Source organism: Rhyacophila brunnea, unplaced genomic scaffold (genome assembly GCF_057557595.1).
Source record: "Rhyacophila brunnea isolate RB1 unplaced genomic scaffold, BYU_Rbru_1.0 scaffold_17, whole genome shotgun sequence".
Taxonomy (NCBI): Eukaryota; Metazoa; Arthropoda; class Insecta; order Trichoptera; family Rhyacophilidae; genus Rhyacophila; species Rhyacophila brunnea.
Window position 1 is genome coordinate 20,786,364 of NW_028232827.1, and position 25,740 is coordinate 20,812,103.

The 25,740-nt window shown below is 30.2% G+C and overlaps 1 protein-coding gene across 1 annotated transcript in view; it reads left to right on the forward strand.

Annotated features, from left to right (window-relative positions):
• The window catches only part of LOC147073813 (kazrin-like), a 66,666-nt gene that overhangs the window by 25,065 nt on the left and 15,861 nt on the right, over positions 1–25,740 (forward strand). Inside the window, exons 2-5 of the mRNA XM_085944695.1 lie at positions 9,260–9,448; positions 10,500–10,658; positions 12,459–12,582; positions 14,135–14,279. Coding sequence (XP_085800821.1) covers positions 9,260–9,448; positions 10,500–10,658; positions 12,459–12,582; positions 14,135–14,279 — 617 coding nt within the window. The remainder of the gene's footprint in view (positions 1–9,259; positions 9,449–10,499; positions 10,659–12,458; positions 12,583–14,134; positions 14,280–25,740) is intronic.

The following is a 25,740-nucleotide window of genomic DNA, read 5'->3' on the forward strand; positions in this document are numbered from 1 at the left end:
TGCTCAAAACACGCCTGGCGTGTGGCTATTAGATACGTATACTTTCACTGCTGACCATTTAATTACCACATTTAATTATAATGCTAATTGCTATACGCCACGCGTGTCTTTAGCACTGACGGAATTATGGTAATTAACTGGTTAGCGGTGAATGTGTTCATGTGTTAAGAATACGTCATTCTAAGCGTGTCTTTCATTTTGCCAACTGCTCTCGGTTTATGCTCTGACTTCACTCAATATCAGTGTATTTGAAGGTTGCAACACACGCTATTGCACGTCTATAATTTGTGTTTCGTTTTCGTAAGACACACACATTCCAACGCCTGCTTCAAAATGTAGTATATTGGGGTATAGCCAATGACATTATTAATGGACAATGCACTCAATACAGTAGCTAGCAAGTGAATTCGCGCATAGCGACACCCGCACACGTATAGGTAGACGGCACGCAATTTCCATAATGCGATATCATGCATCGGGAATTTATAACAATATCACCTTTATTGTAATGGCGTTAGAACAGTGTTTCTAGTGTCAATGTTCATTTGATCAAACCCGTTCGAACCAAACCATTCGGCAGACCCGACAAAAAGCATCGGGAATTTATACCAGTATCACCTTTATTGTAATGGCGTTAGAACAGATTATGCCATTCGGCAGACCCGACAAAAAAGAGTCATTTTTTTTCTAGATGCTTCGTCCATATTAATGTCTTTGGGTATAGCTTATCTGAATTATATTTATTAATCAGCTGTTTTGTGGGATTAACTCAACGCATTGAGTAGGTACATGCGCTGGATCCGGGGTTTTATTAACCCAACCAGATACCGACACTGTTGAATGAGATCATACTCGATATATTATAATAATAATATGTTGGTGTAGTTTGATTTTGAGCCAATTGATTAGAAAACTTTTTATGCAATAACGTTCCATGGCTGAATACAATATAAACAGTTCTAATTTGATTCAGCGAAGAATTTTAATATTGTATTAAAATAATAACTTTAAATTATTCTTATTCATGAATTCTTGAAAATTTTCAGATCCAAAATATTCTATATGACAATTCAAAATAACCTCTGCATTTTTAATGAAAATAGTTATTTCAATAAAAATGAATTTCAAATACCAACGTAATAAGGAAAATACGAAGAATTTGTATCATAGATAACAAAAACTTTACGGAGATATTTCATAAATTTAAGGAAAAAAATGTTTGCATGCTGGAAATGCAAAAACGAAAATGAATGTGCTTGTAGGAATACAAGTTACAATATTTACAAATTGCCTTGCAATTCATAATGCGCACGTTGTTATGTATAGCTGCTGTCAGGGGCGGCGGGTGCATTGGCGATGCAACACGTACGCAGGGCGGGACCATTTCAGGGGAGGATGAATTGAAAAAAAAGGTTTTCACAAAACTATTTAATCGCATAAAATAATCACCGCTCTCGTAGTCCAGTGCGTAAGACGCAGGACTTTCATCTAGGGGCTCCAGATTCGATTCCCTGTGGGGTCACAATATATTTATGTGATTTTCTCAAAGCCTGGGTGTGTCTGATTTTTCACTTACATTTCACTACGCTACTTTCATTGTGCCACATGTCTTGTTATAGTAGTAAAAATAATATAATGATATTAAATTATTCACTTTAAAAATAATTGTACTATACGTTATGGGACATTACTAATTTTTATTGTTTCATTTCACCGTGTCAATTAATATTTTTTTAAGTGTGTTTTTTTACTTCTACCTTTGCAGTACAATAGAATTTAACCTATTTCTCTAGAATCTTGTTTGCATTAGAATAGTTGACGGAACACCCGCCACTAATGTAGTATTCCAGTGCAAATCCAGCAGCTGAATCGAATTAAAACTGTTTTTTTTTTTTATTTGAATCCATATCATTGACCCAACCCATTGAGTTTGGTAATGCGTCAATTACATTGAGCTACTTTACGAGCTGTTTGTTGGCGAATTTAATAGCGGGTGATTCAGCTACTGCGATTATGGTGATGACACACAAAACTTTCCATTCGCTGAGAAGCCATAAGCCAGCGACTATTTTGTTATTTTGTATTTACGTTTTTTTTTACCGGGAGGTTGCTACTGCGCTCTACTGCGCAGACACAGTAGGCCCACACGCCGGCGTGTAGCGTGTAAAGTTGACCGGCTTTCAACTTTTTTCGGTGTTTACAATCTGCTTATTAGCTTGTCGATGATTACACTGGGCGACTTTAGAGGCAGATTGTTAATTCACCAACAAACAGCTCGTAAAGTAGCTCAATGTAATTGACGCTTAAGTGACTACCGACCATTATTAATGAAAAACAAACTACCTCAATTATATAATATAAGCTTATGTAGCTAATAAGCATTATATTATGTATAAATTGTTTTACTTATTGATACCAAATCCATAATATTGTAATCGCCACAACTGTGACGAAATCTGAATATAAATGCGTATCAACGCATTAGTGCATATCAGATAGGTCAGAAAGGAGACAGGTGAATTTATCCGTGTAATGATCGTGTGAATATAGCGATCAAAACCCAATTGGCCTACGTCATGCGTATAATACTCGAGTAAAGACGTAAAATTATGTCACTTTATTTTTATATTTAAATTTCAAGAAATTCCATAAACACGTGAAAATATTACAATAAAAATTTCAAACCGGCTCATTCAGATCTCCTATAAAAATGATAAATATATTTTTGAAGTGTTTTTTATTACCATTTGGGGGCGCATGTATTGTTTGCACCAACCCTGTCCAATGCACACGAAATGCAGTACCATTTACGTCGTTGTACATTAATAATATGTCACAGATGGCAGTGATCCTAGAAAACTCGTTATTTATATTTCGTGACATCTATTTTTGTTCTAGACAACTCCTTTGTGTACAAATATTAAATTTATTGCATTGTATTGAAAAAGCAGAATCGCTTTGTAAATAAGTTTTATTGTATTAAATGTTTCACTATTGTTTATTTGCATGTTCTCGTTCATAAAAGTGTTTTTTATATGAAAATAAAATATTACAACTTTATATGGGAACTTGATATTGTTCGAAATTCAAATAAAATTTTGATTGTAAGCGTAATTTATATATGTACACGTTCCTTGAATAAACTCAGTTGAAGTTATATGCAATTACAGAAACATTCTCTTTTGTCATTTTAAGACATCATTTCAATGTTTTATTAAATATTATCATTTAAATTCGTGTAATTATATTTTGTGGATGAAGAAGGACTTTCTATAGAAGAATCTTACATGTATGATGGGCAAAAATGGTAACCATATAGGTATAAAAATAAATAATTTATCTTGTATAGTGTATACCTACTGCATGATAAGTAATTTCAACGACAATATTATAATACATATATTTCTCAGAAATGTTTTCTAATAATGTATGTTCAGTAAAAGAATGTTTTATTCTTAAATCGTGTGAATTATTGAATTGAATAAAAAATAGTTGATTAAATTATTAGCAAGTACAAGTACGTTATAACAAAAATTTGGAGTGATCGTGACCACCGGTTAGTAATAATACTAATAATTAAGGTAATAATTCAATACTTTAATTTAAAATACAAAAGCTGATTGCCAATAAGTATGGGCTTCAGAGAGTATTATAAAAATTATTAGTATCGCAATTTAATTAGACACGTATTGCTTAGTGGCCAGAGTATATAGGGGGGCGCAGGTTTGAATCCTGTATATTGTAGTTTTTTTTTTAATATTTTTAGTATATAGTATTTATATATTTATATAAATTATGTATGTTCGACAATATTATAGTTTTTTTTTAATTCTATGCTAATAGTGTAAAGAAAATACACCATAAATAGATTACAGATGGCACCAAAAAACACTCTTTTAGGAAGTATTTAAAACTTTTCTCTCTAAGATACAAGCGTTGGCATATCCTTGAAGTTTATTTGAATTTCGAACTTTCAGAGTCCAGTGACGTGGCTGCACATTTTAAGTGTTTTCATGCGCGCTACGAACACCACTGGCGTACTGAAGTGTTTCCCGTTGTAATAGGTTTCTTACATCTTAACTTATTAGGTACTCTGGACTGGATAGATAGAATATTAGAATCAATTTGAATGGTGTTTCTATATTAAATACTTCATCAGAATCAGTCTGCGGCATTGCATTTTTTTTTAATGAAAGCGTCGTCTAGCTTCTTACATGCATCTCGAGCAGTCACTGATCGCCAACACGTATTTCGGTACAAATAAAATCCGAAGGATTCTGTCAAGTGTCAACTAATGTTGAAGACATTTATTTTTAGCCGTCGGATATAAATTATTATGTCTTTGCATTCAACAAAGTAGTACATACTTTAACCAGCCAGTGCCTACTGATATTCAAAAAAGTGCATAATTTTTTTTTTTGAAAAAATAATTTTTTTTTGTGTCGAAATGTCTTGTGAATGAAGGAAAAATAATAGAAATTTTTTTTTCGAAAATTCCATTAAATTTTGTATGTTACCGCGTGATGTCGCAGATTTTCGACGTTAGGAAATCTTACATTTCTGTATGACAAAATACAAAACCAAATGATAAAAATTATAAAAATCTAATGTACACACCTTATTTAATGTGTAGATATTTTTATTCAACCAATTTCAATCTTCTATATATATTTTTTTATTTATTTACAAATGCGGATTTTCGCGTACATACGAATTCGTCAACTGTCAAAGCAGAAATGCAGAGACTATAATGCAGAAATGATTTATTTCTTAAAATGTCCAAACACAATCGGTAAAGTAGGATGTTTATGGTAAAACAGTTTTCTAGGCATCGAAAAAGGATATTATTTGATAATTTACACAGATGGCATTGGCTATTTCGAAATAGTTTGAAATGTCGCAAATATGCGACACTATGCAGTAAAAGGTTATAACTTTTGAAAAAATATACATAGCGGAACAAAAACTATACCACTGTGTAAATATAGAATTACCCTGACGGTAGACGGTGTACCCCAATTGGACCTTTGAGCTTGGTAAAACGGTTAAGGAAAAACGTGACTTGATAACTGCGTTCCGTTGACTGATATGTGCTAATAACTCCTTCCGACCAGAACCAATCCGAACTTTTACATTATACTTTCTAAAAAAAAATCATTTATTTAATAATAAAAAAACTTCAAAAATATTTATTTCGGTAATCTCGCCTAGAATCGCCCTAGCTGACAAACGTAATTCTACATTAGTGAACCACTAAAATTATTAATACTTATCTATTTCTTATAGCATTATTATGTATGTTTATATTTAATTATATTATAATCTACAGTATTGTTCTAATATAAATAACAGTAAACTTCGCCATCTGTAACACAATATCTATGGGGCATGTAATTTGATTGGCATATATCAATAGTCTTTGAAAATCTAAATTTTCATTTCAACAGACAAAATAAATAATTGTTACCAGCTCCACGTCTATGGAACGGTATTCAAACGCAGAGTTCTTTTTACCCCGTTTGAAAATTTAGTTCGCGAAGCTGCCACCCAGTAGCGCCGCACTTTTCTCGCTTTTGTTTGTGAAGAGAGAAAAACGCGGAAACTGAAATCGGTTTATGGCGAACTTTCCCACCCTAGATTTACCGAACACTGCCATCTGTGAATATACGGGGGAAATAATCCGAATGCACGTGTATATCGTATTACATACAAACACTCGTTTACTTAAATAGATTGCAATGACAATAAATAACTGAAAAACCACTGGATAGCGCACTTTATTCCTTTTGTGTATTGTGATTTTTTCAATAGCTGAAAAACTTTCCGATTCTTATGAATGTTTATATAAGTTTACTGTCAAACACGTTTAATACACATTTATTGTGAATTGAATTATGAATTGATATTGTTTTACATATCATGAGACATAATAATATAGTCTACATTTCAAATGCCGATACCATGAATTAAATAAATAATATTGAAGTTATAAAAACCATTGTCAGTTATAAAGTTACCAGTATCAGTTATAAAAGCCATTAACACCCACGATAGCCGCGTGGCTTAAGCGCCAGTCTATAGTGTCGAGGGTCCCAGGTTCGAATCCTGGGTCTGGCAAGTACACATATTGTTTTTCAATTAGTGTATGAGTCAGAGTATGGACCTAATAGGTTGAGCAAGTGGCTGACATCCATTTCTCGTAAAAATAAAATCATCTGTTAATACAAACCTCCACTTTGTGGGGGCCCATATGATCCTATTAGGATCGAACATGGTCGAAAGAAAAGAAAAAAACCATTGTAGATTAATTCAGAATTTAATTTGAGAGTTCCAACAATAATTAATTTTCTAATAAAATGCAAATTTACGGTTTTTAATCAACCAATATGTATCTGATTCTTTTTCATTATTATTTATTTTGTTTCCATAATACCAAAGATAAATAATATTTATTTTGTTAATTTAAAAATCATGAGTGATTTTTTATGAAATATAAATGTTTTAATTTGAAATCCTAATCATGCCATATTGGTGAAGGTCAATGGTATATAGTTCCTATGGCCTAAGTGGACACTATAATAACTTAATAAACATAAAAAATAGTATCTTTTTAAAGCTTTTTAAGCGCACATCGCTTTAGTCAAAATTCACGTCAACAAACTATTCAAAAATTTATAAAATAGTTTTCTCCGATGTCTTCTTTCATTTTTCAATTTCTTTAATCAATATTAACTTAATAACGTCTAGAAGTGCAACAGATATGTGTCCTTTGATTACGTCATTAAGTTACGATTACATTTGATGCCTTAGTTCTATAGGGAAACAACTCAAAATACCTAAATTCAGTACTAAAGCCTTTATTTTGTAAGTAAATGTGTTTATTTTTTATTTAATTTAAATAAAATTAGCAATATACAATAAAATTTTACAGTTTAACAAAAAATCAACCCAGACATTCCCGTTTATTCAGTTTTGTGACTCGTTGAAGACATTTTTGATTATTTGTTTGTTGTTGAATTATAAAGAAAATACCTCTCTCCATCGAATGTGAAAGTTGTTTCCCCAAAGAACTAGGGTATCGATATATTGAGCAATTTTCCTCTAAATATTTTTTGAGTCATATTCTTTAATAAAAATGACTGATTGATAATAATATGGTGTATTTATTAAATTCCCAGCGTACCTTTCTTAAAAGTGATTTAATAAATGAAATCGCTTTTGAGTGATTTTCCCCCATTTATCTGCTGGTATTAATAACAATGCCCTGGACATCATCAATCCTCGCAATTTAAATTGAATTAGGGGGATTCCCGGGCCTAAAATACAGGACCGGCTTACGAAAGAGCCACTTGTTGAATTGCATGGGGCTTAGGCAACAATGACATCACTGACGATGAATTCGGAAAATTATTTGTAAGATACGTTGACCCCAATTTGATTTAAATATTCTTAACGCTTCTTACAAAATAAATCTTTTTCTTCCTGGTGCTTAAACCCTATGTAGGTCTTGGTCTCTTTCAGGATCTGTCTCAATCCAGATCTGACCAAAGCCAGTTTAGGACAAACCAAGGACTTTAAATCCAACTCGACACTATTCCTATATATTGTACGTTGACGACCAGGTCTTCGTTTGCCTTCCGGCTTCTTGAATACCACTTTCTTTGCCCAGCCATCCAAAGCAGCCCAATTTTGATAAATTATACAATCAGCTGGTCCTCGTATAAAGCGTATATCTCGTAACGGTATCTTCGCATTTATCCGAAGTGTGTATCATTGATTTGTCCGAAAATACAATGCAGCACGCTTCACTCAAATGGGCCCAACACTTTTAGTCCTGCACCAGGTTACCCAGACATACATGACAACTGGTATTGGTAATTTTGTGTTTTGTACAATATACATGATAAATATTGGTTCCCTTAGAATGTAGCACCTTCATTAGACCAAAGTGACATTTGGTACCTAGCAAAATTAGTTTAATGTAACGAAAAAAAACGGATAAATGGCCAGTAATGCGCGTTGCATTTATATATTATTGTCATATTTCGACATCCAACGGCCAAGCATTTTCCCATCTACATATTTAAGTAAATTAAACCATTATAACCTTGACAAATTCACCGTGTTCTAAAGTTTACTAATTATTATTATAAGAAACATAATATAGCCACTGACTATTTCATATTTTGACGTTCTGCGCATGCGCAATACAGAGATCGGCTCATGTTTGTGGCTTTCAGCGGCTATCGAATGACTTTAAATATTGCTAGTCACTGGCCATGACGGCAAGTTAGTGTCAGTGATATAATACGAAATAAACGCTTTTTACATGTTTGGACAAATAAATAAATCAATAAAATACTTACACGTTCTTGTATTTGTACTTCTTTGTATTTTGCACAAAAATGTGGCTCAAACCAGATTTGCATACGAGAACAATCCTAGTATGTCACCCAAAGAGATTAGACTAATCTCTTTGATATCACCCATGAAAATATATAACTACCTATCTTATTTAAAATATAATTTATACTATTATTGTTATTATTATATCTAGTCTAGATATAATAATTTGATCTTTTCATATATACGCCGGTTCTGTGAGGTGGATAAAAAATACATAGCCGCCATCATCTGTTGCATTAAAACTAAATTAGCTTTATTCCCGTTTTTTACAAAATGACTTAACATTTTTCTTGCTTGTCTAGTCAATTTCACTCTTTGGCTGTGTTTTTTATTATTATTATGCGCATTCTTTCCAGTCTGAGCTTGCAAGTTCGTTCTTTCGTGCCGTGGAAAACAAAATTGTAAAAAAAACACGCTGAATTTCGCTTTTAAAATAATTCAATTTTGTAGATTAACTACTAACCAGTAACGCAAGTCATTGAACATTTCAAACAATTTATCCGCAGCCTGAATGTCAACAAACACAAATTTGTATTCATGGTGTTTTTGTTGCTGTGGCTTCATTTGATTTAAAGAATTAAATTGCTATAAAACTGTTGTAGTATTTATTATTGGAAACTGCTGTTTGTATCAGCACGGTTTCGTTGTTTGGTAAACAGTTTTGTTTATTCGCGTATTTTTTATTCTGTATGTATGCAAACTATTTGGTAAATATTATTTATATTATTTATATTTGCTCAAAAATACGAGTATGTTAGGTATATTGATACAAATGTAAAACTATATCATATAAAACCAAGACAAAACTTTGCGACAACATTTAATGAAACGTTTCTTTCATAACTATTTCTAGGTGCTCTTGGAGCTTACTGATGCTGAGCTGGAAACAGGTCTTGGAATCGTCCATCCGATGCATCGGAAGAAGCTCCGCCTGGCGATTGAGGAGCATCGCAATCCTGACATGGTGCGGCACCCCGCAATCACACAACTCACGCACGACTGGGTGGCCGCGGAATGGTTACCGGATCTTGGACTATCACAGGTTATATTTTAATCGTATTTATGAGTTCATTGTAAATAAAGTTTTTTATATGAGGCTGTTTTCATAATATTATGTATTTCAAATTATAGAATACAGAATTCCAAATTTGAATTTTACGATAGAGCAAAATAAATTCTGCCTATTTTTATTTGGTTTTAAAATTAGTACTCTTTTGTTTGTTATCTACTGCTGTTATATTTATTTATATTTTAACACTCTATATAAAAATGCCTTATTGATGATATTTTTATGAAACAATACAGAGCTAACCCCACATTCCACAAAAATCTATCATGATTACCTACTGAAGACAAATGTATGTCGACCAACGAAGCGACATCGTACAAAGCCGAGTACTTAGTTCGCTAATTTTTAATTAAATTTGGTATTTATAAGTATACCACATTGTAAACAATGTTCAATAGTTCGGGCGGTTAACAACAGAACAATAAGACGGGAGCCGAGTGAGACAAGCCGATACGGCTGAATCAATGTAACCACTATCAATATATAACATTATGATTACTTCTTACCCACCGTTAAAATGAGTGATTTGAACTTTTATTGATGCGCATCTTGCCTGATAAAGCGGTGGCATTCATAAAATAATCAAAATATTATATACCGCTATAAATATAATGCGATACATGCTTCATCTTATTAAAGACATTTTTTTGTAAACTTTTTAAAAATCATTTTTTTTATAATGGTGTAGCATTTTTGTTAATTCTTCAGATAACATATCTACGCATATAAATGACATGTCGTATTATCAATAATTCACTCACATACTACATGATACTGTGAATATATCAATCAAAAATCATATCTTTAACGTTATTCATATTTTAAACCATAAGATATCGTAAATATAAAAAAAGTGACATCGTTTTTATTTATAACTTGCAAAATAATTTGAAACTGGTAAAATTCTTATATTTTGAAATTAAGAATTTATAAATCTTATAAGTATTTTATATGTTATGTAATAACTAATAAATGTATTAGCAAATTGTTTTATATTCTAAAATGAGAGATAACGACATTACAGTATGCTGAAAGCTTCGCAGTCAACATGGTGGACGCAAGGATGCTGGATAACTTGAGCAAAAAAGAGCTGGAAAAATATCTTGGCGTCACCAGAAAATTCCATCAAGCTTCCATAGTCCACGGGATTCACCTCTTAAGGATAATGAAGTATGATAGACAGGTATGTTGCTTGTGATTTTTTTTAAATAAACAAAATTCTTACAGACGATCTTGTACTTGCTATAAACGATTGATTTTAAATTAGATTGTACTACTTATTTAAAATTAAAAATACAATTGTAAGATAAATTAGATGCCTAGCCAACTGAAATATAATTAGGTACCTATATGAATAAAAAAAGACGAATGGTATCTTATTAGTTATTAAAAATATTGTATTGTTGAATTCAAATGTCCATATCTTAAAAAAGACGCATGTATAAATTATTTTTTATTAATATGTTAATCGGTAAAATACTGAATGCCCCCAAATTATGTCTATTTAAGTCTACCATTCTTCGTTTACCCATCTCTGATCTCTCCCCAACAACCACTTTTTGCCAATGTATTATAATATATCACCAATTTCATTTGTATTCATAAGTATGATGAAATCGATCAGAAAGACTAGTCTGTATCAAATTGAATTCCAATGTGTCGTAGCACTGTCTACGCCGCTACAAGCTACGCGTACGTGTGTGTATGCTACGCGTCATTTTATATACATGAGCCCATCGATCGTTCGTGACCTATACAGCTTTGGCCTTACAACATTGCTAACTAAGTCTATCCCAAGAAAACAAGACTTCCTATTTATCTTCAGTTTAATGGCCACTACGAAAGGGGGTTAATAAAACTTTGACCGGAAATTAAACAGACAGTTTGACGAAATAATTTCATTACATTTGCAGGCTTTAGTCAGTATATTTGAAACATCTGTAAAACTTTACTTCAGTTGTTTTTTTAATTCATGAACAATTTTTATAGTCGTAAATGTATTCTTTGTACGCCCACAATGGATGAATGGTAAAATGTCCGCTTAAGAAGACATATGTCATGAAATTCAAATCAAATTCTCTTCGATGTTTGATTGGTTCCAGAACACCGACACAATTGTTTGAACAAATGGCATTTTTATTGGGGAAAAAATCTATTGTAAAACGTTTTCTAAAGACTGTCAGGATTCACATCGGGTTGAAAAGCCAATGACATGTATTCTTATTTGTTGAGATGTTAATTTATTATCCATAATCGGTCACTGGAAACAAAATATACCTAAGAATATAATTTGCGATGTGTGGTATGCTCAAAATGTAGACTTGAAAATTGTGGCAATAGAAAGTTCATCATAAAAAATAATAATAAGAAAAAATTTCTAAGACGAATCATTAAATTGTGACAATACCTTTCACCCCCTTTAAATAAATTTGTTTTTAGGTCAATTACGATCATTCTGTTAAAGTTTACTCAACGTTGTTTCTTTTATTATTTCATAACAAAGAATAGTCTACTTAAAACTTACTGAGTAACAAATTCATTATTCATTTGTTATACTTATTAATTCTAACTCAAATAATACCCCATGCACAAAGTCAACTAATTGATTTCCTAATTACGTTGCAGGATTTTTCCTCCCTTCTTTATCCACTCCTTAATAGGGATATATATTATAAACATATTAAATGGAAAAAATATGGGTATGTTATGCAGTGGATTTTACTATTAACCTTAGAATATAAAAACAAGCAGTACATATATCTTAAAGAAAAGACATTCACTAAAAAAGAGGTGCATGAAAGTTATATCTAGCTGGGATACACGAGATAGTTAGTGAACAGGACAGAAAACTATGTAATCAGCTCGGATAGGTCTTCATTCAACAGTGGATTGTTCCAGACTCATGATAATGGGTGATTTATAAACGGTTGTGTGATATTCTAAATTAATCTAAAATAATTGATTTGTTTTTTTTTTCTTTTAGGCATTGGCTCTAAGAAGGCACCAATGTGAATCGGTGGACGCCGATCCTCTCGTGTGGACCAACCAGCGATTTATTCGCTGGGCCAGAAATATAGACTTAGCAGAATACGCTGACAACCTTAAAGGTGCGCAAACATTTTAATTACAGTTTATGCAATTTATAATCTTGATATATCTTGGTAGCTGGAAAAATTGATGTATCATTATCAATAAGTCACCATCATACTGAATTCTCTACTCTGTTCTTATCTGGCAGAGGCACATTCTCAAGTACATAATGACACCGAAACTAAACTATCTATGACATTGTATTCATGTACAAAAGAGTAATATATACTAACGTAATTGTGTTCATAAATTTAGTGAGTCAATTGGCAATTTGACTGTGTTTAAAAAATGTCCATTTATAGATTGCATGTCACTTATAGTATACTATACAACTTCTATAAGACAGGTAAATCGTATGAATACGAATACTCATGACAACCTCACATTGACCAACTTCATTACTACCATAAAAATAATCTTATAAACTAGTAATTAATAGCAACGTTATTTAAAATAAGTTTGTACGATACACGGTTTTAACAATATGATGTAATTATAAATATATATTAATATGTGCGCTTCATTTGACTCCAAACTAAGTTTACACACGGGCTTCCTTGTACGTGAACGGAAAGTTTTACCGCCATATTAATAGATTAATAGTTACTTGTTGCTTCCGATAACTAATGACGAGAACAAGACATCTTATAAGTTGTAATTTGTATGCTGTCTCTAAAACACTGACAAATTGATCGAAACTTGGAAACAATGTATTAGATTAAATATATATATATAGGTATGTTCATACTATGTTCAAGTTTGTGGGATATATTTTTCATAATACTTACGTTGTATTTTAAGAGGCATATTTTTGTTGATTATACATAATTAAAACAACGTTTAATATTACAGAAACGTGTTAAAGTATGTGCCGCCCTAGGCCAGGAATTGTAAAATATTTTCTACAAGCGTATAAAATTATTATGCAAAATCTTTTTTTTAAGTCACCTGTCTGATAAATAAATTTTAAAAAAAACTCTTGTTTTCACATCACATAATGGTTTATTATTAATTTACCAAACTAAATAAAATACCATTTTTAATACACAGAAACATATTTTCTTGATTTTAATGTATTTATTTACGGTTTACAATAATTAAAAACACATTTATCTGTGAAATCATTACTAAGTCGATGTTTTCTTTTTAAATCGAAAAATTCATCGACGAAAATAGTTGTTTGTATACCGATAGCGGTTTGTTATTTTTTTCATTGAATTAAATTTATCATGTAGGTAGTAAGTTTCAGTCTTGCAAAATGCATTCTGTAATAATATTATTTTTTGATGCATGACACCATGTGACAATAAACACGTGCAACTTGAGTTTGATATATTTGAATTGATGAGCTTTACTAACATTCGAAGCATTGTATGAATTCACATAGATAGCCCAAATTAAGACTTGTTATTTATGTAATGTTATGTAGCTTGGAGTTTTGCCATATTGTTGTCATCAAAATTTTACTATTTCTAAGTTAATTATTAAACATCAAAAAATTACATTGCCGCCGTCTTTGTTTTTATACCCATATTGATGTCCTTGGACGGTTCCTATAACCCTTTCCAGATAGCGGAGTACATGGAGCATTAGTAGTCTTGGAGCCGAGCTTTACTGGAGACACGATGGCAACAGCTCTCGGAGTGCCACCGGCTCGAGCCATCATCAGAAGACATCTTGCTCAGCAACTGGACGCATTAATTTTACCGGCACGGTAAGAAATCCATTTCCATTTTTAATCAATACATATTTGATCCTATGTAATAAAGAAGTATGCAAAAAAACAATCGTGACACATAAAATGACTTACGTATAAACCCCAGATGTTCTATAATCACCTATATGTATAAAATGTAATGTTTGGTCATTCAGAACTATGTCCACTCCAAAGCTGACGTATTATAATATGTCAGTTCAAGTACTTTACATTTTACATTTTTTGAAACCTGGAATGCGCAGCGGTTTTCTACACAGTTCCAATTTCAAAAACATTATATTGAATTCAAATGATGATATGACAGATAAACAAAACAAATGACAATAGCGTTGAAGCACTGAAAAAATAATTATTAAATTGTACGTGCATATTATTATCTTGTTGTAGTGGCTCCTTCAAATAATACGTAACATTTTGCAAAGCATGAAAAAGATTTATTGGAAGGTTTTAGAAGACATTTTAGCAATTTGGATGACTTCATTAATTAATAATTGTTGAAATAATACGCAAGATATTTTCTTTAGCAGTGGTAAAAAATAGATACTAACTTTATTGGATATTTTAAGCAATATTTTTTCTATTTTTTACATCACACACGTTGTAAAATATGCAACAAGAATTTAATTTTTTTTTTATACATCTTCGGATTGATTTTCTACCTAATATGTCAAAATATAATAGCTATATAATGATACATCAGCTTTGGATAGTTGAACTATTATATTGATACATTAAAATTTAAGAACACAATCAGTAAGTGTGCACAACTCTTTTTTATCTTCTTGTGGTTACTTTGTAATCATTGAAGGTTGAAAATCATATATATCATCAATCCTGGACATTGCAGACATAATGATTATCATTTCTATTCCTTTATTTCCCACATCCACAAGTATAATCTTGATTTTAATCCTCAATGTTTGACCAATTCTGCAGTACATGATAAGCATTGTGATGGCTCATGATATTTGTTTAAATACTCTGGTGTTCTTCTTGTTATACTGCCAATGAACTGTCAGTGTTTATATACTACACGAAGAATCTCTACATCTACAACTTTATCGACACACTATATTCATAGCATCTGTCGATAAAGCCACATTTCAAAAACCTCTTTATTTTTCATACATTATTATCAACTTTAAACTGACTTTTTTAAATATAATTATTACAGGTTCACCAACACACAATTTTTACATTATTTCATTTTGTTAATATGTACTTAATCAGTTGTTTTGAATTTTTACTGTCAAGGGCAATACATGACAGTGGCTAAGGGTGGAGGTTGACTGTTAAGATCTGACATAAATAGTTTATACTACACTCTGCCAGTCAAACGTATTTGTTTTCATTGAACGAAGACTACAGTGTGTAGATAGTATTTGTTTGTTTTTAAAATTAAACTAAACACTGCCTAATCGAAACCATAGTATAATAGTCAAAAAATATTCATTTATCTATAAAATATTTAATATTATGCCATTAAACTTAGATATTTTATTGATAGAAGTATATTTTATATTGATTACGGTTTGGCCTAGGAAGGGTTTAATGAATTTAATAAAACAAACCAATACCATCTGTAATAATGTATTCTTCATTCTTCAATAGAAACAAATATCTATGACCGAAAAAGTGTGCACTATTTTTGTCGAACCGCCCATAGCATACCTAAACTATTATGGTTTGGTTTAGGCATGGTTTAATTGAAATTTAAAAACTAACCAGCGCCATCTGTAAATTGTATTCTTAGTTCAATGAAAACAAACAAGGATGAGTGATTTAGTGTGCACTATTTATGTCGGATCTTAACAGCCTACCTCCACCCTTCGCCACTGATATATGAATGTATTATTTATTTTAAGCCGACCATTATAAATCGTTACTAGGTACTAGTCTTAGATAAACTGATATTTATAGCCCTATTAGAACTATAGCCATTGATTTTTGCATGACATCCAATAATATATTGTTAGTGTCTTAAACTCGTAATAACATATTATAATACATCTTTAAAATATACATATTAATTAATTCTCTCGAATATCATTGAAGTAATTACTTGTTGAATGAATTAAATTCATAATAATCATAATATGTTTACAATTACTATGCATTATAATATACTTAGCATATTATAATAACAATCGAATGAAAAATGCTACAATATTAATTTAAAACAGAATTTAATTTTCTTTTTCGAATGTCGAATATGACATAATCATATCGTGTAGTTAAATTACAGAGACAATAAATGGGTCTTAATAACAAATTATATATAATATTTTTGATCTAATTATGTTCAAAAAAAGTTAACTACATATTGTTTAATATGTATGTTAGCTGCATACAATAATTTACGTAAAATGTATTATGATACTTACATATGATATACCACTGGGAGTTTGTATATTATTTGTTTTGTCGAATACCTTTCATTTTATTAAAATACGACTCTGTTTACGCTGTTTTCAAATAATAATATGTGATATTATGTCAAATATTGTCATGTTGCCGGCAATGTATCATTTTATTAAACGATAAATAAAAATTCATATTCACATTTCCTCGAACAATAAATTTCAAAAGAATGATTAATATCACTCCATATTTTTTTCACTCCCTTATTATTCTTAATGCAACGCAATATTTTTTATTATTACACAACAAAAGTTACATATTTTTCGATTCAACCATTTTTTGTTTCGCCATTTTAAAATGGGAATCATACATTTCACATGAATTTAATTTAATTTTAGAAATAGCGCCCAATAAAACATTCAGAATTTTGATTGAAAAAATTAGCTTTTAACTAGGTAATACATTTAGATAAATAAATATTGACTTGAATAATAGCTATTAGATAGTAAAAACAAAACTGTGGATATAAATTATTTAGATATTGAATATTAAATCAACAGTAGAATCTTCTAAAACATTTTTTTCAGTTAAACTTCATAATAACACTAAATCTTAAAAAAACATAGTTTGATTAACAATTCATGGTGGATACATTTTATTCACCATCCTAATTTTTAAAGTATTCTCACATTAATTATTTTTTTTCTACCATTGATATAATGTACCTACTGGATACAAAAATGTGTACTTTTCCAGAAACTGTTCTAGACATTTGGAAAAAATCTGTAACGATCACCCTTATTGCAATGTAGACAGAATTCAATTTTAAGTAAATAAAATACATACATTCTTTTTAAACAGTATTTAAAATTCAATTATTTTTAATTAATTACTGGTGTACCAATCGTACCTACATAACAATATAAAATTTCCAGAACTGTTTTGTTACTTATGCAGAATAAAACTGTATCAATACACATTGTACATTCACTTTTTCGATACTCAGGTATATGACATTTTTAAGGACATTTATATTTCACACCATGACATTATTTTGGTTTGTTTACAATGTGAAATCTAAAGCCTATTTCAGACAAAGATACATATTGTGTCCATTAATATATTAAAAACTGTTTACAGACATTTCTTGTATAAAAACATTTTAAAGTTTTGATTAAAGCATCTACGTTTTTTTATATTCCGTAAACCAGTGGTTTAATTTAATTTTAAAACTAACCTAACCTAACCAGCAATATCTGCAAATTGTATTCTTAGTTCAATGAAAACAAATTTAATAAGTATGACTGACAAAGTTTAGTGTGCACTATTTATGTCGAATCTTAACAGCCTAACTCCACCCATCACCACTGTCATCGAGAATGGAATATGTAATCAAAAATACTAACAAACGAATGTTTGAGAGAAAGGACTAAGTGTTTTATCGGAAGTAGCGATGCGTGGCCTTGATTAAAGCGTGACGTCGACTGTCTAAAATACATTTAATATGATAGCAATATTTTTTTCAAACGTTGACGTCCATTAGTTTTAAAAAAAAATTTATACGCGGGCATCTGTGTTGGGACAGATTTTTACAGTTATTTATATAATTTTTCACAGACAGGTGTATCTTGATCTGGATTAGGCTTCAGATAAAGGCTGATTAATGCTTATAAAATTTAATTTACCTGTTTAAAACGTATATTAATATTACAACATGTATATTTTTCACGCAATAAAGAAGTGCCTCTAAATAGAAGCCGGTAAAATCCAATATACAGGCAATTTGCGAGAAATACAGTTAACATGTACAGAATCTAATAAATTTGTCAAAAGCGTTATTCGCGTGGTAGTCGCTTTGTTTGACGGTAAATGAAAACATTATCCGCGACTACCCGCCTCGCTTGGCGGTTCATTTAACTTGCAGAATGTTTTTGACGACAAAGTTATTTCGTAATGTAGGCAATCGTCGCGTCAATTTCAGATTTTTTTTAAAAACCGTAGAACCACAGCCGTTGACAATAAATAATATTCTTTTAACTTTTAAAATGATAAATAATAATGTACGTCGTATCAATATGTCATACCTATATGGTTTAATAAAAAGGTAATAGTATTACTTTATTTAACGATTGATATTATAAATCGCCTGTTGTATAAAATTTCTCGTCTCGAGATTCATATAAAAATCGCGAGAAAATTTAATTCTCTTTTCTCGAAAAAATATTGTAAACAACGTTCTAGTAAAATCGAGGAATGCTTGCTACTTCTGCACACTGAATATTCAATCTCTAAGACTCATGAAATACCAAAAAAAAAACAACTCGATATTTTCAGAAGGCATTTTCTAATACATTCAAAACGAAAAGTTCTTTCCGATTAAGACCACTAAAAATAATTGCTCAAGAATTCTTAAAAATTACATATTTCTTAATTTTCGAGATAAATCGAGAAATCACATAATCTTAAATGGAGATAAACTAATATTTACAATCTGAAAACCACAGCACAATCACAGCATAACACATTTATTTTTAATATAATTATCTTATCGTTTCAATCGTCAATTTTCAGTCGTTTCAATCAAATCGTCTTATTGTTTTTCGTCATTGCATTCTGCTTAAAAATATATTAATATTATTGTCTATGATTTTTAGTTTTCAGTTCTATTGTTATCGATTTGATTTAGTATATAAATTAATATTTAACAATGATATTTACTATTTTTTATATCAATTGAGTTGACGTTTATGTGGTAGTCCACAATTTTTAATCAAATTCCGAATTGTATAAGTACACAGTTTCACATTCGCAGTAATTTAAATTACGTCTATAAATGTATTATAAGAATGATATATCGTATTAAATTAACTCGTCGGTCGGTAAAATATAATAAAAGGGGTTTTGATTTTTTGCGAATAGACAATTTCAAACATTAATAAAGTGTATTTTAGTGGTTTCTGACCATAAACAATGAAACATAATGATAATTATCATGTCAATATTAAACGAGTAATGATGTGTTGGGGACCTCACAGGTACGTAATATTCTGTCAAATGGAGGAACTCCAAGCAGAGGCGACGAGAGCTTCTGCGCTGGCCTCCAAGCACCGATAAATCATGGATACTTCAACTCCGACACTCCAAACTTCTCCAAGAACTCTGAAACACTAAAAATAATAATTATATTTTATATCTCGTTATTTTCTATAGCAAGTAATCCAGTTATAACAATATTGTAATAGTTTTCTTAGTGTTTTTCATTGATGAAATAACAACACATTTTTTTCTTACTTCTTCGATGCATTTGTTTGTAGATCAATTCAAAATATCTTTTAATAAAATACATGAAAAAATACAAAGAATATATTGTGTAATTACTTCATTACAGTAACATAGTTGTTGTGTTGTATTTCAGTGTTTATTTTAAGTTAATTGACTAAATGAAGGTCATGCACGAAAATAGTAGGATCATACTTTTTGTCAGAAATAGTAGGTACCTAATATAATTCGATTGAAAGTTTTTTAGTATTAATTATTAGGACCTTTGTATTTTAACGAGATCTAGGGCCTATTACTTTTATTTAATTATTTATTAATATATACGTACACGTTTTCATTTATTTTTCATTAAAGTGTGGAAAAGATAGATACATAATCAGCAAGTTTTAACTTGAAAGAACGTAACATTATGGTTTTCAAATTCAATCTTTAAATGATTTAATTAAATTTGATAATCATAAAAATCATTCATAAAAAAATAATTTTATTGTAGTACCTACACAATCAATTGTTATTATCTTTTTATATATTCTTAGATGTAATATTGAGTTCTACGTTTCTCAGACAACTTTGTAATATTTCAAACTATTTTGTAAACAAATTAGGCATTCCATTGTTATTTATATCCCATTAAAAATATTAAATCCGTTTTTTTACTAGTATTCATTTAATAATATTTCCAACAATACTTCACAAATTCCGATAAAAATTGTTATTTAACTTTCTGGCTAAATATTTAATCTTAATTTGTGTTTATTTTGAATTTGATATTCGTCCCAAAGTATTTCGATATACCAATATAATAATAATAAATTTTATAACAAAGCTCCGAGAATTACATATTTGTTTTTTTTTTCAATATATCAATGTTTTATAACAACGATTGTTATATTCATATATCAGGGCTCAATTTTATATCAGCTATGTACCAACATTATAAATATACAATATTTATAACTTCATATCGCGGTTAAAGCATTTTTTTATATCCATTAAAATAAACATATCTTGATTACAACTTCACTATAACCATATCAATCTTATTAATCGATTTCTTTTTTAAATATATTTAACATGTTTTACATGACGTATTCTAAATAAACTGACAATTCTTCCACAAAATTTAAAATACGTTCCGTTTATTCCATTTTCAAATACTTTCATTAAGCATAGTTAGTATTGCCATATCATTCATATTCTTAAAAATTCTATCATATCAGAGTCGTTATATTGTTCTCCAGATTAAGATAATAAATTCATATTTACAGGCTGGCAAGACAAGAAACAGTGTGGCCAACTTTAATATACTTTCTTGAGCTATTTTAATAGTATTTGCGAAAGAAGAACTAATACATTTTATTATACGCGAAATTATGTCATAATATATATTTTTTTATAAATTTAGTTCATATGTATGAGTACATAACTTTCCCAATTATTACACTATTAAAACATGCAATCAAAATACAGAAAATATTGATCATATTATTACTTCCAGATAGTCGTAAAGTAATGTTCCCATTGCGTGGATTGTATACATAAAATATACAATTTTATAGTTACCTACACCTATTCATATTCTATTAATTTTCAAAAAAAATGTCACTCGATCTATAAATGCATGTAGTCAATTTATTATTGTTAATATATACACTAAACAAAACATATTCGTTATAAAATATATTTCTGTGTCATTATTATATATTTGTATTAGCTGATCTCAGGCAATGCATCCATGCTCGGTATTCTTTAATGTAATTCTCATTATTTAATTAATCTGACAATACGCATAAGATACTCGCATTATTATTATGTATTTATTTAAAACTAACGATCATCGACGCACTCTTTTGGAATAATTGTCTGTATACGTATTGTATAAAAACGTTAACAATTAATTGTATTTTATCATTGATAATTGAGATGCTGGGGGGGGCTAAAGAGGTCCATCTGCATCTAAGTTGAGTAAATCGACTTCATGTTAGTAGTTTCCAAATATTTTTCTTCAGAGCAGTTTTTATACAGATATACTTGCCTAGTTAATTATACATTCCATACAAAACAGTGACACGTGTGAACCTTGTCGTTGTTCTATTAAAACTGCTCTTAACTATTTTTTAACTTAGGTATATGTCAATAAATTTTCACCCCTTTCATTCTCAATTCATCGATTGTAACTGCTATTTTTTTGTAATCTTAATTTAAAGTTTAGCGTATGATTCGAGGTTCAGTTTCAAAATTACTCATCTTCAGATCATACGAATTGGTCCATTAGCCAAAGTTTTGTGAACGTAGTTTAAATAAAACTATGAAGTATGTATATTTTAACGAAACAATTTATTTTAAAATGTACATAAAAAAATCTCTTAGCGTTTAGTACGAATGTGTAGTTTTTGAATTATGTAAATAATATATATTTCACGTGTGTCAAATTAAACTAGTTAATTAAGTAGTTATATTAAATTATAATAATCTTGAATTATATCGAATGTATAAAAAAAGATATGTCGACTGTTCTCTATTGGGCCATGGTTTCTCAAAATGTGCTTCGCGATCTATAGACAGGGTCATCAAAAAATCAATTACTTACTCTTTGAACACTTTTTTTAATTTCATACAGTGAATGGGGTAATCTTTACCTCTGTGATCATGTCACCCAAGTAACCTATCCACAATTTTTTTTCTGTAATGCGATTTATCGCGTTGATCGAATGAATATTACTTTGATTTTGAAAAAATACGAAATCCTCATAAAGTCAATGAAGGATACAAAAATATTAACTCAATACTTGTTCAAAGTTTTCAAAAACAAAATATAACTATATTTTCCGTGAATATGATACTCTAAATCTGTTTTAGTAAATATTTCTACGAATATACTAAATTCAACTTAAAGATGTGTATATATTTGAACAGAAACTTCCACAATTGACACGGTCCGTAGAATTTATGCAAATGTGGTCGTATAATAGTCGCAGCATTTGGTAACACAAATAGGCATATCCATATTTGCTTCAATTCAACGAGCCGAGTCTATTGTGACAACTTCTGCCCAGCGTTCCCAACTAAGCATTTTTCTTGCCATCTCCAACATTTTTTACTAGGCCCAGCCCAGACTTTGCACAATTCGCATTCGACATATGGCGTTAAATCCAGCGTTTTGCAACACCCGCAAAAGGCTAGAATATTACATAATATCAGCTTGCTGAGCTAGGCCTTGCCCAGATGGCACGATTTTACTCGCGCGTAATAAGTCGCGCGTTCTCCAAGTGCATGAACGCACGGCGTAACGTCTGTCGCGCGACAAGCGCAAGCGAATGCGAGACTCTCGAGAACGCGACGTTTATAGCCATTCCAAAATGAATTACTTACGTCACAGAGAATACATATTGCAAGTTATCGCGAAATACAAAATCTCATAGAGTATCACAATTGAGTTGCTGGGCTTTTATCTTGCAACTGCGTTTGTTTTTTATGCCAATTCAAAAATTAATTACGTCACCTAGCTTGCTCACTGCCAAATAGAACGCGCTATATGGACGGAGCACATTTTTGGTACTCGAGCGTAAAGTGCGGTGGGACACGCACAATCTGGACAAGGACTTATTAATAAAATAAATGTTACATACACTACTTTAAATATTCACAACCTGCATTAATTTTAGTTGTTCGACTTATAATATATTAGTTATGAAAAATAAATTCTTCTACAGTCTTTAATCTTATGAAAATAATGTTGATAATAATGACATATTTTAAATACTAGTTTTCACTCTTTATCTTGGGAAAATCTATTATTTTCTAACTAATTTTCTTACCTTATTTGGCATATTTTTCATGAATTACAGTTGGCAATACTGCTACTGCCTCAAGTTTGTACACACTTTAACATATTATTTCTGATAAAATTCCGTCTGTAAAATGAGCAAATTTGTGAAACCTGCCACTAAAATTATATAGAGACAGTCAAATACGTGTTTTTTCAGAACAATAACTATCTATAGTATTCTGTAACATTGCTTTATGGTGCTTTCTATCTTCTCGGTAGTTGTTGTACGGTGGCTGTCTATATGTTTTATAACAAAACTTCATATGTAAGAGGTAATATTAAAAATTACAGGAGCGGATAATATGTAGAATGTTTTGATCCAATATGTTTATACTACGATGTATACATTTATCTATTGTACATACATTGCATACAATGAATCCTGTCTATTTATAAATTCAAATTAATGACTTTAAAATAGAACTACGCCATTTTATATTTTGATGGATTAGAATATAATATAATATGTCCAGTTTTTACCGAAATTAAGTTATTATATGTAAAACACGCGTCTGCATAACGCTTTTCCAAACAAAAAAAAAACTAACAAAGGCATACAACACCCGTGCACTAAACAAGTGGTCGGCAACCCACATATTACACTGAAGTACCACCTTATATTAGACAAGTAGTAGTTGACACTCACCGTGCTACTGAAATCAAACTATATTAAGAAAAAAATGTTAAATTGAAATTAAAATTAAAATTTTAAAATAAAAATATCTTGATTAAATTCATTTAATAATTAATTAATCATCATTACTTAGCAGTATCTACCAATTTTTTTTACCTGGTGGTGTACCAAATAAAAATCACGCACATAAATTATTAATATATCTACTTTATTAATATGAATATAAAATCCAGCTCATAAAATCAAGCTTTGTGCATAGGATCGATTTTATTAATTCCATTAAATTTTCTTCCACTGTTGATGTCAAGTGTGTATTTTCGTTTATTTCAAAAGAATTGATGACCCATTCTACATATTATTTTAATAAAGGAAAATACTTTTAAAATGATGAAAAGAAGTTTTTAACTGTTTTTCTCACTTCTGACAAAATTAAAATTTGTCTGTGGAACGTCTACGCCTGGAAACAATCATGATTTGAGTTTTTATTTTTTCAATGCATCGACCACTGTGGACGAGCGTTGTCTTTCTTTAAATAAGTATAGTGTAATAGACGTCTTCTTTCATAGTAAACCGTTAAGCAGACACTTCCTTAAAGTCTAGGCCGTGCCACCGCAAACTTTTTGCGTGACACCTAGTGGCATGCGATCCATAGGTTGCCGACCGCTTCACTAACTCATTGATTTATCCTTTAATTGCTTCCGTAGAGTTAAATTAGTAATTTCAATTTTGTCGTAATTATTATATATTACAATAATTTCAAATAACTAGTATACCTACGGTAAATTATTTTCAAATGCCAGACGAATTGCTTCTATTACAAACAGGCTACTTTTTATTAATATATTATTTTATAGATACTTAAGTAAAATATTCGTAAAGTTTTTTTCATCAATACTGCATTAAAATCAGATCATTTTGATGTATCTAAATGAAATACTAATTACTTATTGTCGTTTTTTTCTACGGAAGTATCCAATGTTCGGTAGAATCAGTATTAATGGTAAGGCTCTGAGCCTTTTATTAAAAACTGAAGTTGGAATTATGATATTACTCTCAACATTTATGTCGTTACATAATAATGCAGATAAAAAAAATTGATTACGTAATTTTTATCGATCGAGATCTTGCATGATTTTTTCAAACATTTACATGAAGTACTATAATTATCATTGTAATAGACGCCTGATAAAATTACGCGTGTCATAATAGTATTTATTATATAACTATACTTTTTTCCAGATTTTATTTATATTTAATGTACCTAGTATTAGCAAATATTATGCATTTTTTTTGTTAATTTATCCCTACAATAACATATATATATATATATATATATATATATATATATATCACTA